At 42.6% G+C, this 16,471-nt stretch overlaps 1 protein-coding gene across 2 annotated transcripts in view; it reads left to right on the top strand.

Moving 5' to 3' along the window:
- Nucleotides 1-16,471, top strand: part of JMJD1C (jumonji domain containing 1C) — a 253,332-nt gene that overhangs the window by 181,150 nt on the left and 55,711 nt on the right. Inside the window, exons 1-2 of one of the 2 annotated variants that reach the window (XM_019538465.1) lie at nt 7,686-7,745; nt 13,333-13,438. In XM_019538465.1, the coding sequence (XP_019394010.1) occupies nt 7,737-7,745; nt 13,333-13,438 (115 nt within the window). In that variant the 5' untranslated portion in view covers nt 7,686-7,736. Of the gene's footprint in view, nt 1-7,685; nt 7,746-13,332; nt 13,439-16,471 lie in introns of those variants that run through there. The other variant, XM_019538464.1, reaches the window with a different exon arrangement.

Genomic DNA, 16,471 nt, shown 5'->3' with positions numbered 1-16,471 from the left:
ATGTGGAGAAGCTTGAGAGAGTCCAGAGGAGAGCCACGTGCATGATCAGAGGTCAGGAAAACAGATCTTACGATGAGAGCCACGGGACTCCTTAGCCTGGAAAAGCGCAGGCTCAGGGGTGATCTGATGGCCACCTATAAGTTTATTAGGGGTGAGCACCAGGATCTGGGGGAACGTCTGTTCACCAGAGCGCCCCAAGGGATGACGAGGTCGAACGGTCACAAACTCCGTTTCAGCACAAGCTGGACATAAGGAAGAATTTCTTTACTGTCTGAGCCCCCAAGGTCTGGAGCAGCCTGCCATTTGGGCAGGGGGCTGGACTCGATGATCTCCCGAGGTCCCTTCCAGCCCTAATGTCTATGAAATCTATGAAATCTACCTGCAGATGTTCCATTCAGCAGTTCAACCAGGCAATATTTCTGCCTGCCAGCAGCCAACTGTTCTGTTTATATAGGTGGCCATGGTTCTAAAAAGGCTGCTGCAATCAAGCACCTGCTGGCTGCTTGACTCAGCCCTGACAGTGGCAGGCACCAACAGTGCCCTTCCACATATGATAATAGATGACAGAAACTGGAAATTTAAAATGTCTTTCCTGTGTGACAGCTGCTATGTTAGCTGATGCATTGTGGACTGTACCCAAAAACTGCCAGCAGTAAGTTTGAGTCTTTTATAGCTTGAGTTTTGCAGCTAGGCTCTGTAACTCTGGCATTCTTACCTTTTGGATTGGGCAATGGAGGTGGGACACAACACATACAGAACAGTAACAGTAATTTTTTACTGGTTATGTTGTTGGTTTACTTTTTGTGTTTCCTTCCAGTGCCCCTTTTGATGCACAATTGATTTTTAATCAATTTACATTTTCTTGTATACTTGGTAGCAAATTCACTGTACTTTTGTAAAGGAACTCAGAAACTTGATCGGGGACATAGTATTGCAATCATTCAAGTGAAACAATAAAACAAAATATACAAAAAATCTGTTATAGCTGGAACTTAAAGTAAGTCATGGGAGAAATTCTGTGAGATTTAAGTTCCATAGAGACTTTTCCTCACAGAACTTAAATGCTTAAATTTGGTCCCACCAACAGGATGGAGTTTGTTAGACGAAATATGGAAATGAATGTCTGCTTTTGTTCTTTCCCTTGATAGAATGCTGTTTTGTAAGAAGCGGGTATGCTGTGTTCTACAAAACAATGTGGAAAACATACTGTAGTTAGCATAACTTTGACTCAGCCTACAAAGTAAACTTACTATGCTCCAGAGCAGGACCCTCAAAAACTGCTTTGGATGGGTTGCTTCCTAAACCAGAACCAGCATAACCATGTCTGTTTTGTACTTTGGATGAGTTGCTGTGTGCTTCTGAGTGGCAGTATCTGTCAGTCTGCCTGTGATGCCACATGGGTATAGCTTTATATTGCTTCCAGTTTATGAAGTGGTTCACCTGGGATGCCTGATGATGCTGTGAAACACAGTAAGTTCACAGAGTAGGAATGGGAATTGTTTTCATGGAGTGAATGCTGTACTGTAACAGCAGTTTTCAGAGAATTTTGTAGAAAGCATCAAAAGTTCTCACACCTTTAAAAAATATATATCTGAGGAAACTGGTGGCTGGTAGACTCGGTATAGGTGACAGCCTCCTGCTCACGCAGTGTAGATGAATAACTTACAGAAAAATCAGGGTATCTGATATTTTCAGGTAACATAGTCTTAAATTATGTCATGAGTGTAAGCTTTAAACAGTACAGTATTAAAATTAACTGCTATTGGCAGAAGTAATTTCCAATTAAATATATTTCTTAAAAAAATACACCTAGTATAAATAAGTACAGATTATTTATTTATTGATTTATTTTAACTCCAGGATTAGTCCTCTACAAGAATTCTACTCCAAGACCTTCAGCAAATTGTAATTAGTGAAAATTTAGTTACATCCTCATTTCATCTGGAACTACTATATGTGGAATTCTGGCAGCCAGATATGTTTAGGAACTCATGTAACTTTTATCCAAACTTTTAAATTTGTTTAATAAAGACGAGGGTGATTAGCCAATAGTTGTTTTGTTTTTTTTCCTTTGGCATTGGCATGGCTTTACTAACAAAATAGAAATGCAGTTTTTGTTTTGATGTAAGAGACTTGGAGTACAATATATTTCCTGCTCATAAAAGTATACTACTTAATTAAATATTGCTCTGAATTATTATTTTTTTACTACCATTGTTTGTAAATACAGATTTTTTTCCTGTTCAATTCAGTAAACATTTCCTGTCTGTTGAATGGAGTTGAAATTAACATTACTATTCCTGTTTTGATCCTGTGTGTGTGCCTGCCAGCATTATTGAGAATATTGCTTTAGCTTGTGCTTGTAGAGCAAATAAGAGCATGAAACATTGATTTTGATGGATTTTGCAAATATTAATTTATGTTATAACTTAACATTGACAAGTGATGAATTTTGAATATAAGTTGCATACATTATTTTAAGATTATAGAGGCTTTCTTCCTCCCCAGCCAGAACCTCAATTCCTGAAAAGCAGAGCTGAACATTTGGGACTAAAATGTAGTGCTCAGCTATAGTTATTGCAAGTTGATTAAATTAATTCTTGAATTGATTGACTGATGTTCAGCATCCTATTTCTTGCATACCTCATGAGTACATGATAATTAGTTATCCACATGCACCTCTTGTGAATAGAAAAGGATTGTATCCATTTTGTAAATGGGATAACAGATGCTCGAAGGGATTGAATGACTTGCTGAGGTCACACCAGGCAGAACCAGCCATAATACTCTTATGCAAATATGCAAATCTCAGTCCAGTTCTTCTCTACAAAACCATAATTCTTTTCTTTTTGGCAATCCATAGAGCCACTTTTTCAACAGAGCTGCAAATAGCCATAACAGATATCAAAATACAATATATACATCAAAATTATGAGACCAGAAAAGACCATTTTGATCTAGTGTGGCCTCTCGTATAACAAGCCAGATGACTTGAGTGAATTAATACCCTTTTGGATCAGAGCATATTTTATAGAAAAATATATAATCTTGAATTAAAATTTCCACAGAGAATCCACCATAACCCTTGGTAAGATATTTTAGGTAATTATTTTGTTGAATTATAACACTGTTAAACTTTTATATCTAATTCCCAGTCTAATGTTGGCTAGCTTTTAACTTCTAACTATTGAATCATATATTTTTTGCCTGTTAAATGGAAGAGGTCTCTCTTATCAAATTTTTGTTCCCCACGTAGACGCTTATGGATTATGCTAGTGTCACCCATTATCTGAACAAATATAAGTCTTGGAGTCTTTGATTATTAGGCTTTGTTTTCCAATACAACAATCACTTTTATGGTTCTTCTCTGAATTGTACTTGAATCATGGATGCCAGAACTAGACACGGTATTTCAAAAGTTGTTTCACAAAATGCAAAGTACAGAGATGATAACGTAAACTTCCAGTAGCTTTAAGATTCTCAGGTATGTTCATCCAAAGTATAACTGCATGAAAAGTCTGTGAATCTTGAGCTATGACTCTCATTGTCCTTTGAATCTCTGCAGTTCTTTCTTTTAGTATGTTAGCAACCCATTGGTATGAATCTAGCTCAAAGAACCAAAAGGTATGATTGGTATGTGCCATAAAAACACTCCTGCTGAAGATAAACACTGAGTTCATTGGTATTGGCTCCAAAGCTGTAAAGACTACCATTGTTGATAGTTCTGGCAATGAGAGTACCAGAGACAATCATATGAGTTCAGTCAATATGAGAGCATGATATACATGGATCCCTGCTGCCACCTAGGATTAGAAGGCATGTGATAGTCCTTTAACTCCCCTGATCCCATTTTGAAATGGGCAGAATGTTTCTAGAAGGTCTCCTCATAAGAACTGGAACTATTTTTTTCTCCCATCCTGTGAGAATTCCTTGTCATAGATAGAGGCAGCTAATGAAAAGGCGAAACAAGGACAATCTAAATCTGTATTGACAAATAGAGTCTAAAGGTTGGACATCTTTGATAGGAAGTTGTATTCTATGTCTAGCTTTCCAGTGATCCTATCCAGTTAGTACAAAATAAGCTTTTATAAATTTAGAATTTGTTGCAAAAATTATATGACAAATTTGCAAGGCATGTATGGATGATTGTTTAGTGGTCTAAAGCTGACTGACCCACAGTTCAGATCAAAGGCTACTATCATTTCTATGCAGGGTTCTGCTTGGATTTCCTCCTTTGGAAGGTACAAACTATAAACAGACTTAATACTGAAGGAGGCAGTCTTTGACAAAACAAATGACACCTAGTATAGTCTCTAGGGTGCACAAACACAGGATGTGTACTAGGGGTGTATGAAGCTTGTGTTGCTGATTTGATTTGGCCTGACTCAGAGGCTGAATCGCCAAATCCGAATCGAATTGGGAGTCAAAAAATCGGAGCCGGTGAATCGATTTGGAAAAGATTCAGAGATTTGGAAGGCAGTCTTTCAGGGGAACAGAAACTGAGAAGAGAGATGGGGTGCAGGGAGGAAAGACTGACATCTGTAGCTGGCCAGTGACTGATCTTTCCTTTAAGTCCCCTTCCAATTACGGTGCTCTGGGGGAGGGACATCAAAACAGCATATAAGCCTCTGTCTGCAGCCTTTCTGTCCCTTTTGTGAGCTATTTCTACTTGAGCAATAGAGTCTGAAAGCTACTACTGGACTCGCTTGGCTTCCTAGTCAGTCTCCTGCTAGTCTCTGTTTTTGGAAAGGATTGGATGCAGCTTACTTATTATTACCCTTGTCTAGAATCTCTCTACTTATCCCCATTCAATCCATTTATTTCAACTTACTCTTCCCCCAAAAACCTCTTATCTGTTCTTATTTCCCCACACATACTTTTTAAAAAGAAAGCTGTGTTTTTCCTGGCAGTATGATCCATCACTGTGCAGGAAAGCACATATGTTGCACACATGCGCACACACAACAGAGAAGGAGATATTAATTACATACATGTACAGTAGTGAGAAAAGAGTTTAGCTAGTTACACAGAGAGAAGAATAGATTGAACATGCACACACACGCATGCACACTTTCCAGAACAGCAAAGATTAATACGAAGTGTGCTGGAAAGGCAGGTGCAAGGTTTTCTGGCAGGGGAGGGAGAAGGGGGTAGGGAGAGAGCTGCTAGTGTTCTCTCCCCGCCCCCCGAAACATAAATGCATCCCCTTTCCTGGCAGTGATGAGTTTTCTGCTGCCAGTCGAAGCAAGGAGATGGGAGCAGTATCTGCACCACATCCCCTAACACCAGAAATGGCCACCAGCATGACACCTCCAATCCAGTTTCATCTCCCTGTGTAAACCTCCCAGTGCCAGAAGTGGAGCTGGATTTGGAAGCAGGAGACCTGAGCACCCTAGCAAAAGAATTTCTGGGGAACAAGGGGGAATCTGAGTTTGTGCTCCACACCCCTCAGAGTTCCCCTAGAGCCAGGTCTCCTTCTCTGGAGAGCACCTTTGAGGAGGTTGGGGTTGTGGAGGCAAGTGGCTCAGGTGAGTCAGCTCCTTCTGTTGTTGTGCCTCTGCCGCTGAGGAGGGGGATAAGACAGGATCCCCACCCTCATCCCAGAAGCGGAGGCAGAGGGGTGGGTAGTGTAGCGTGGGATCATTTTGAGGTAGCAGATGATCCCAGGTATGGTACCTGCCAGCAGTACCAAAGGCAGATCAGCTGGGGAGTCAGATGTCAGGCAGGTTGTAGTGTGTCATAAATCCAATGTTTATGTTGAGTCCGTGAGTTTCTGTATCTAGGAGGTTGATGAAATTTAGTTCATAGGCCCATCTGTGAAGGTGGGTAGGAGGCACCTGATAACTTCCAGTCACCGCACAGTCCTGGCTGGGGAAAACCCAGACCTGTAAGATCTTTGAGAGGCCTAAGGCTTACTGGTTGCAGTGGAGTTGTGAAGGTGAAAACTGCAGGGATAGTAGCCCCTGTTTTCATCCCACAGCACCTTAACGCACACGAAGTCGCATGTTGCGGGATTTGGTTTGAACAGTTTGAGGTGCAGTTTCCCAGAAACCCCTGCACCTTTCTCCTTGAAACCTGGCAGGCTTCATGCCCTTAGAAGGTGCTACCATCCCTGCAATTTTCACTTAAATCTGCCAAAAAATGACAGTTATAGGTATTTCAGTGATTCCTCTTTATAGTCTATGGCTGAATCACCAAGTCTCTCTGAATTGGCGCCAAATCTTCTGAAACCAATTCCCCTGAATTTCATTTGGGACATGATCCGAATCCCCAAATTGAATCGCTGTCCTCCGAATCGGCCAAATCCGAATTGAATACTTCCCTATTCTCACAGGCCTGATGTGTACTCCTGTCCCAAAAAGAGACCATTACAAGCTGCTATTGGTTTCTCCCAAGAGACACTATAAACCATAGGAGACATTCAGTATATACCTCAAGCAGCTCCTCTAATCAAAGTCTGTCCTTTTTGAAGTAATTATTTTGATTTGTTCAGTTGAGACTAGTTTAACAGACAAGCAACACCTTCTGTAGCTGTCTTTCTTCAGGAAGCAATTCTTTCATTGTCTCAGTGCCTGGACCTCCATAACTACAGGTTGTTGGGCTCTAATACTGGAAATAGTGTATACAAACCAGTTTGTTATTGACCCTTCCCCTTCTGTGCAGGACACTTTTCACAAGATTGCATAACTTCAGTAACTTCAGTTACAACTATAAAGGAGGTTTTTTTGCAACATAGATGCAGAATATTTGTTTACTCTACTTCTTCACTGTCAGGATTTGGAGCAGGTTGGTACACACTCTACTACTAAGAAATGCATTTTATAACCCAAACCCTAAAAATACCTGCCGATTTTAAATAACGTTTCATATGTGGCAGCTAATGTGCCAGAAACATGTTATTGCTGCAAACAATGAGGTAGCTATGGCAACCCATTCAGTATATTTTGTTTTTCTTAAGGGATGAGCATTGCAACTGAGAGGATTTGGTGAGTATTTAGAGTTGAGAGGTCGCCACATTGGGACGTGGCTGCTGGGTCTGTGGCCGCTCACGGACTGGGGCACTGAACTGGGTCAGGATGGATGAATACAGCCTCGAGACAGACTGGGTCAGGGAGCTAAATCAGTCTGGGAATGGAGTTAGACAGCATGTCAGGTCAAGAGCCCTGAAGAAGTAGACAGAGGTCAAGATTACCAATGAGAAGTCAGGAAGCCAGAAGATCCAGCTGAGAGCAATATCTATGAGCAAGCTGAGTCCAGAGCACTGGAGGAGCAGACAGGAAAAGCAAAGCTACCAACAAGCCTAGTTGGGAGATCAAGCTAAGAGTGGAGTCTAAGGAGTCGCAGAGTAGTCTTGGGTCAGGTTGCCAGGATGCTTCCTGCTCCCTTTGTAAGGGAAGTGGAGGCTCAGCTGACCTCAGCCAGTCACTCAAGTGACAGAGAGTGGGCAGAGAGCTAGGCTCTGCTGCAGGCTTTGGGTTGGCTTTGATCAGTCTGGGGGATCAACTGTATGATAGCAGACCAAGATGACCAGCTGTGCTGGTCAGGCTCAGACCCCACATTCAAGGCTGTGGTCTGATAGACATCTATACTCTGCCCATGTTCCAGAGACTATAGAGACAGGAATTGGAACAGCATATTCCTGAAGATCTTGAAAAGTTCCTAGACTGGCTCTATATGCCTGTCTGGAAGGCTGCTGATTCTGTAATTGCCGGGAAGCCAAGTTACTGGTAATACAAATGATAAATGTGAGTACGATTCATTGAAATTACATTAGTGAATGTTTTTATTTTTGTTATTTTTGAGGTTGAGCTTTGCTGTTAATATTTGATAATGTTTCATTTCATAGTTTCCTTGTATAGAACTGGATTTTGAGACCTTTGATCATGTAGAGTAGTAGCTTGCTGTGTGATAAATCCTATGGATGTTACTTGTCAAGAGATAGTGTTGCAGCACAAATCTTATTGATGGGACTTATGAATTGTTATTATTCAGTTTGTTACCACTTAATGTACATGGGCCTTCCAATTCCACTGGTCCTAGTACTGCAGATAACTTTTATTATTCCTGACACCCAGTGTTAGCTCAGATTATAGTACTGTTTAACGTTAGTTTCTTTGATTGAAAGATTGCTTCTCAGTCAAGAAAGTTTTAGTCACTCTTCCTGACTTCCGAGTGTAGCAGATTATCCATCTAGCCACTCTCCAGCCCTGTCAACTGTCATTCAAAAGAATGCCTCTTTGACAGTGTTTTTTGTGTAAAGACTTGCCATATTTATATGATTTGTTCCGTAGTGAAATGACTTGGAGAACTGTTACTTGCCTTCAAAGGGTATCTCAGTCCATAAATAACATGGTTGTATCTAGGCTTAAAATCCCATACCAGAGTTCAAGATTCTCCTGAATCATGCTGGTCCACTTTGATCTTCTCTAATTACTCACCCTGCAGAGAAGAGAGTCTGTGTCCTTCATTCCCGAGATTGCCTTCAGTGCCACCACTAGGGTGTCAGAAAGGTGCTTAAGGACATAACCCGTCTCTTGTGGCTTTCAGAGCTGTTGGTTGGGGCAAGAGAAATGTTCCAGGGTTTGCTCTTCATTTTTTTTCACTCTCTGTCTTACAAATAACACGGAGAGAGAAAACAAAAACTGGAGAATGAGTTAGTTGAAATGATGATGGTGAATGTGTTGTGTGTGAAATGCATGAGGAGGAAGAATGATTGATTTAGTGGAGTAGGAAAGAAAATGAATGAGTCATCAGTAGGAGAAGATGGAAATGGGAGAGACTGCTTATAGTTTTTAGACTTTGATGTTCATATTGTACATAGGAAAAGAGGAAGTAGGTATACTGATTTGACAAAGCTCATGGTCCTTGAGTTTTATTTTTTATTTGGTTTGCATTATTCTCAACTGTATTATAGTGTGATTCTCAAGTGATTTGTGTAACATCTGCCTGGCCTTGGGGTGCAGGTCTGGTATAGCTGTCCATTGATGGATACCAGCTTCTCTCTGGGGGTACTTTATTCATCATTAATTATTTAACTTCTACCAAATGAAATGGGGAAGTGAATGAGAATGAAGGCTGTGGTATACTTCATTCCACAACAGTGTATGTATTATGCAGTGGTATACTGTAGGCAGAGAAAAGGGGTGAAACCACAGGAGGCCTAAATGTCTGTTGTGGGTTACCTAAACTCTATTTGTTCTGTGCAGATGTTGTGAGAATTCTGTTTGTCCTGACACCCCTACTCCTGACCTGAGAGAGAGTCCGACCCCTGTTATTTTTTTCTGCTTCACTGTCAGTGTCTCATCTGTAGTTGCTGCTGATCACCCACATCCTTTTACTTTAAGCTGGGATCTTTATCAGTTCAGTTCCTCTGCCTAACCTAGATTCAGGCTTGAGGAGAATATACTCTTCCTGCCTGGTTGCAGCCAGGCAGGTGGGCAACTTCCAGTTAATAGCTCCTTTCACACTCTCTTGAGGATCCTTGGTTTTTTTCATAGAAGTGTGGCACCTTATATAGACTAACTCATTCAGAGAGGAGTAAGCTTTTGTTAGGATATAGTTTACTTTAGAGGTGCTCAGTCCGCAGCCCTGAGGCCAGATCTGGCCAATGGAGCTGTCATCCAGCCTGTGGGGCTCCCCATAGGTACAAAAATCTGGCTACAGGAGAGTGGTGGCAGCTAATTGCAGGTCCCCTGCTGCCAAATTTCTGGACCCGTGGGAAGCCTTGGAGACCAAAGAGTATGGCTCTGTGTGCTAGTTTGGGCGGTGTGGGGCCCAGTCTCGCCTATTGACAGTCCATGCACCACTCATCTAGCCTGTAGACGCAAAAAGGTTGAGCACTGCTGGTCTACTTCATCAGATACTACCTTATATTTCATTGCTTCATCTGCTTGTACCTTTCTAAGAGCCTCTTCTGATTTGATTTTCTTCAGTGAGACATGATAATATTGAGCAGAAAAGCTGACCTAAGTATTACACGAAAATAAGTTTCCTCCCTCTTTTTTTTTTTCACAAAGCAGAAGAGATGATAGCTAGAAAAGAAGAGAGGGAGTGGAGAAAAGAAAAGGGAGGAGATACAGCTGACACGGGTGGCTGTAAAGGATGGAGAAATAATGTAATAGAACGTTTTGGGGGAGAGAGGCTGAGTAGGAAGAAACCAGGAAAGGCAATTTAAAGGTATGGTTGTCTAGGAGGGTTAAGAAAGGTGCCATTTAATTTTTTTGTTTGTTTGTTTGGAGAAGCCTGTTTCTAAAAACTTTTGTTTGATGCCCCATCTAGTAAACCTGTTGTTGGGTTTTGCATCCAAGAGGAAATAATGCAAGCATTTGGCAATCTGAAGGTTAAAAATGACATTTTTATGGTGGTTGTTGTCTGAAAGTCTAGAAGCAGCTATAAAGCTGCTAAATTCCTGAAACTGAGGACAACTTCAACAGTTGCACAGACATCTTCTGTTAGGAGTGCAGTCGTAGCCATTGTAGTATCTTCAAAATAATTCTCCTTGGAAATGAGATTAATAAATATATTACCCAATTTGATCTTAAATAAACTTATTTTTGTTAAAAATCTGTGTGTCCTTCGTAGACTGAGATAACAAATAAACAGTTTATCAGAGTTTGAGAAATTGCATTGTAGCCAGAAAAGTCTGTTTTCATCATAGTGTATCTTGAGGCAATACGTGTGTGGAAAAGGCAAGTGGTAATCTTGTAAAACTAATCACTTCATTAACTTAGTTCTGGAAACTGAATAATCTTAAGTGCAGCAGTTGATGATTGTGTAAGTGGACATCTACCTTACTGGTTATGTACTGGTTATAAAATAATTTCTTGTGTGTAGAATGGATCTGACGAATGAAGACAAGCTTTAAGCTTTTGAAATACCCAGTCTGTCTGTAGTCTTACAATTACTGAGCAAATTAACCTCTAATATAAGTGAGAATAATTCCATTGTAGTTGAAATTAATACCAAAATTGAATGAGTTTCTCTGGCTCTCCTGAATTTGAATGACAACCCCATACATTAATATTTAAAAAAAAATTATTGCAGTACTTATTTTCTACATGTGTTCAGTGTAAATGTATTTTTTAAGTTGGTTATATTCACGTTTTCATTTAATTCAGGCCATAAATCATTGGAAAATCTCTAAGCAGCCAGAGGAAGCTATAGTTAATTAAACCACAGATGGTGAGGACTAATGTGGTGCTGACCTCTGCAAGGATTGCAAAATCTACTTGGTCTTTTTTTTTTCTGTAAAATGTTGCAGTTGTAATGAGTTTTTGTTCATATTAAAACTTGTGATTCATGTATTAAAGCATGTCCAGCTTCAGAGCAGCTGGGGCCATACACCACATGGACTATGTGCAGTAATATAGACTGCCTGGGACCCCCACTGCAAGAGCAGTGCAAGCCCCCTGCTGCTGCCACCATTTTGTGAGTGATCCTGTGCATGCTCCAGTCCTCCATGGCCACTGCTGCATAGGCAATTCATCCCCGCCATGTCACTGTTGCAGTGGCAGGTCCATACATACAAACCTACACAATTGCTTTAGGGCCTGCTGAGGCCATAGCAGCCATGACAGCATGCCTTGGGTATATACCAGTTAAAGGAACCCCACTTTCTTTTGTAAGTCATCTTTTTCTAGTCTCTCCTGTGAAGGGACCTACCCCAAACTTTCAGAAGAACTGCAATTTATTGGGTCAGGCCATAGGTCCATCTTGCCCAAACTCCTGTGTCACGATGGCAGAGCTAGATGCTGAGGGAGAGTAAACTGGGTATGGCCAGGTATTTTTCCGTTGCTCCTCTCACTTGCAGCCTCCAGCAAACTGGAAGGAAAAATGAAGGTTAGTTGCTTGTATTGGGATCCTTTGAGATGCAGTTTGCTCTCACCTGGGGACCAGGGTGAGGCTGGGGGGCGTGATGCTCTTCTGTTTAAGGTCTCACCACTTAGCAGCTCACACATCCTGTGCATGTGATTATGCCATGTGTCCTGAAAACATTCAGTGAGAAGCTTCACTTTCAGCATATTTTACCATTGTTACATGTTTAATGTGGTAACTTTTATTTTGTAGATATATACAGTGAGAAATATTTAGGTTAATCTCTGAAGGGATCTGTGTGGTATCTTGTATAGCTTTCACATGTTTGTGCATGGCTTTTTTGTGACTCTGTATATTGTACTTATCAGAGATGCAATAATATGTCAAATGGCAAACAGTGTGTAGGCCTGGAATTCAAGTGTTGAAGTTTATATAATTTTCAAGCTGATTTTTAGTTTCCTGTGCAAAGTATGTTTTACCTCTTAGACCTGTCTTTTGATACTATATGCACCCTCACTCCCATTGTTAAGCTTAGAAGATGCAGTTAGAGATGGACTCGTTTTAATAACAGGATGTATTGAAAGGAAATGGGTCAATTATTACAGAGGATTTCACCAGTTATTTTAATTGTAGATGGAAGTCTCTAGCACAGCTACACATACCTTTTATCTACTAGTTTCAAGGAGCTGCCTATGCTCTTCTCAGAGCCACCAATCAGCAGTGCTGTTTTACTGTTTTTCTGCCACTGAACACGAATGCAGGAGTAGGAAATCTGCCTTGCAAGGTGAACCGACAGATTGTACCATGTGCTATGTCTCTGTGAGCCATGCATTAGGGAAAGAAAAATGGTTTTGTATCTATCCTGGTATGATGACAGTGCCGCCAAGAATGCATTGTTTAGCTGTCAAGATGCTATCTCACTAACTCAAAATAGTACAGTGGCAAGAAAATGTACATTTTAAAATTAAATATTTAAGAGCATTTTAACCATTATTGAAATATGATCTTTGAGCCCATACTGTTAACAAAATTCTATTCAGCCTTAAAATTGTAAAAATGTTTGTTTGTTTTTTTTTTAACAGATGTATAATGATAAACTTAAATTGTTTCTGTCCATGTGTATGCTTGTATGTGTGTTCAGTATATTCAATTAATTAAAAAAAAAGTAAAACTGAACTAACTTTCTAAATTCTTATCACATTTTATTATCCTTTTTTGCTGTGTTCTTATAAACACTGAAGTCTTTATAGGGGAACTGGCTTGCAATGAGGCATTATTTATAAATGTCTGATCCTATGAATAACTTATAAGTCTGACCACATGTGGGAATTGTATACTTTGTTCATGTGGCAACCCTTTCTTCTATCTTGCATTTTTTCCAAGAATAGTACATAGATTTGTATTTAATCAGTACATTTAGGGCCAGGTTACTTCACATTTGTATTCCAGGTTATATTTAGGAAAATATTCATAAATGTTATGAATAAACATAACATATGATGCTTTTTAAATCTGTAGGACGACGTAGACAGTCTAAACCCAGTTCTCAGGGACAACCCGCAGCTACATGAGGAAGTAAAAGCCTGGGTAAAAGAACAAAAGGTTCAGGAGATTTTTATGCAAGGTAACTACTTGGGCAATGTATGTATTTATTCTGTTTTGAAGCTAGAAATGTGACTGAATAGATTTAAAAACTTGACATGTTATTACAGTAGTAATTTAATAACAGCTCATGGATATTTTATTTAGGATTTTGATGTTGAAACGTGATATCTTTATTATAAACTGATAATAACCATGTGTCCTTTTTCATCTCCCAATACACTATTACGCATTCAGAACAAGGAAGCAGTCTTGGGTGATGGAGTTTTACTCCAAAGTAAATAAAATTCCCTTACAGTAGCTCAGCGCTGATAAAAAGGCCCTGTCATTGATAGTCCTTCTTTCTGACCAGTTACTGTTAGGTCAGAGATCATTAAGATTTTCTGACTTAATCTTAATTCCTGTAATTACAGATAACCCATTACATCAAAAACAAAAGGGTACAGAGAGAAGCAAGGTATTAAGTGGTGGCAGAAATGTGTAGTGTGTGGCAACAATTGAGCCAGTGTTATATGTGGTTTTAAGAGGTAGTAGGCCTTTGTGAATAGGGAAGTATTTGATTCAGATTTGGCCGATTCAGAGGACAGTGATTCAGTTCAGAGATTCGAATAGCTGTCCTGAATTGATTTGACCAAATCAGCTTCAGAGAGATTCAGTGATTTGGATCGGCTGGGGAGAGGCAAGCCTGCCTTTCCCTGGACAGGGGGAGCCGCAGGAGAAGCCCCCATAGCTGCCCTCTTTGGCCCCAGCCCCAGCCTAGTACTGGCACTTAAAAAAAAAAAAAAAAAAGCCCCATACTCACTAGCTGCGGGAGTGGTGATTGGGGCCTCTGGGTGCTCATAGCGTAGCACCCCCCACCCTGCAGCAAAGGGTAGTAGGGGACAGCGGGGATTGTTTTCCCCCCACCCCCATCTGGTACCCACACAGCAGCTGCCCAGATGTGTGGCAGTGCAGCTCAGCAGGGCACTGCCTGGAAGCTGGGGCTGCTGGGGCTGAGCACTGCCAGGCTCTGGCTGACTGCTTGAGCCACCCTAGCTCCCAGACAGTGTGCGGCACTCTGCTGAGCCACACTGCACCCATGCGATGCATAAGCTGCTGCATGGGTACCAGGTGGGGGGGGACAATTCGTGCTGCGCTGCGCGGGGGGGGGCTCTGCTACAGGCACCCAGGGGCCCCAATTGCTGCTCCTGCAGCTGCTGACTGAGAAGCTTTAAAAAAACCCCAAAAAACAAGCCCCACACTCACTGGATGTAGGAGCAGTTATTTGGGGCCTCTGAGGGCTTGTGGCAGAGCAACGAGGGACAGCAGGGATGGCCCCTACCTCCCCATGGCAACTACCCCATGGCACGGGTGCAGCGTGGTTTGGCAGGGCGCCACACGCTGCCTGGGAGCTGGGGCCACTGGGGCCGAGTGCTGGAGCACCCCCCCAGCTCCCAGGCAGTGTGCAGTACCCTGCTGAGCCACACTGTACCCGTGCCATAGAGCAGCTGCCAAGTGGGGGGTGGGGCGATCCCTGCTGTCCCCAACTGCCCCGTGCTGGGGGGTGTGGAGTGCTCTGCCACAAGCTCTCAGATGTCCCAATCGTTGCTACAGCAGCTGTTGAGTGTGGGGCTTTTTTTTCTTTTTTAATTGCTGGGAGGCTGGGCCAGGTGGGGGATGGGACCAGGCAGGGCAGCCATGGGGGCTTCTCCCACAGCTCCCCAAGCTGCGCCTACCTCTGCCCTGGTGGGGGGAGCTGCAGGAGCTATGCCTGCTGCTGCTGTTTGCCCAGCTGGCACTGGGGAGGGGGTAGTGGGGGTGGGTGTGAGGCAGGTGCAACTCACTCTGGGCGGCTGCAGGGCATAGCCCCTGCTCCCAGTGCTATCGTGCCCTCATCAGCACTCTGAGTGGGGGCTTGGCCCTGTTGCTTGCCAGCCAGCATGGAGGATGTGGGATGCAGTGCAGCAGCATTGGGAGCAGGGGCTATTCCCTGCTGCCTGTTGCCCCCTTCTGCCTGGAGTGAACTGTATCTGCATCCCGCTGCCTTCCTCTCCCTCCCCCCCCAGCTGGGCAGGTGCCCTGGTCCCAGCGCTGCCACGCCCACATGCCGTGTCCCCTGCCCCCCTCTCTGAATAATGTGCCCTCTGCCCTGGCTGGGCAGTTTGTCCTAGCCCCAATCCTTCCCTCCCTCCCCTACGCCCCTTTCCTCCCCCAAGCCCAACAGACTTAACAGCTGGAGGTAGCTTTCAGCTGCCTGTTTAATCTATGGCCAAATTGGGCCGCATCTCCTGTGAATCAGATCAGCTACTGAAGCTCTGTCTGTTTGTATTTATATGCTGCCTTTCGTAACAAAGGCCCAGGGCAAATTACATTAAGAGGACAGAAGACAGGCCTGCAACAAAAGAACAAAATAACTTAAAAAGGAATTAGGATATCAGTGTAAAACTGATCCCTCCCCCACCCCCAATAATATTTCAGCCTAGCTTTGCTTCCTAAATGCCTACCAAAATAGGAAGGCCTTACAGCTCTTCCAAAAGATGTCCAGGTTCAGTCTCTGGTGGGCCTTTGGGCCTTGAGGGAAGAAGTTCCAAAGCTGAGGAGCAACTGCTGAGAGTGACCTCCCACGATTTTTTGCTAAGTGGACTTGGCTTACTAATACCGTGTTTCCCCGAAAATAAGACATACCCATAAAATAAGCCGTAATAGGATTTCTACGTATTTGCGCAATATAAGCCATACCCTGAAAATAAGACATAGTGATAGGCGTGGCTAAGCGTACCGGCGCGAAGCGGTAAATAAGACGGGCAGCCCTTCTCATTTGCCCCATCGTGACAGCTGCTATCTTGGAGGTAACCAGAGAGGTAGAAATAGAAAGTGAAAGTAAAAGTCTCCTCAGTGAAGTGAGGAGGAGGAAGTTCTGCTTTAGGTATTGTGTGTCCTCAGGGGGAAGAATAAAGCTGTGGCTGCGGCTTTGGATTAACATCATACATAGTTTTGGTATTGGGTGGTGGAACCGGAGCGTGCTCCATCCACTCCATGCATTGACCTGGTATTCCAGTGCTTCCAGGACCGGTGC

The sequence above is a fragment of the Crocodylus porosus genome, unplaced genomic scaffold, assembly GCF_001723895.1.
Source record: "Crocodylus porosus isolate Cpor-Errol unplaced genomic scaffold, CroPor_comp1, whole genome shotgun sequence".
Taxonomy (NCBI): domain Eukaryota; kingdom Metazoa; phylum Chordata; order Crocodylia; family Crocodylidae; genus Crocodylus; species Crocodylus porosus.
The sequence above is the reverse complement of the archived record's forward strand: the minus strand, read 5'-3'. Positions and strand labels throughout refer to the sequence as shown.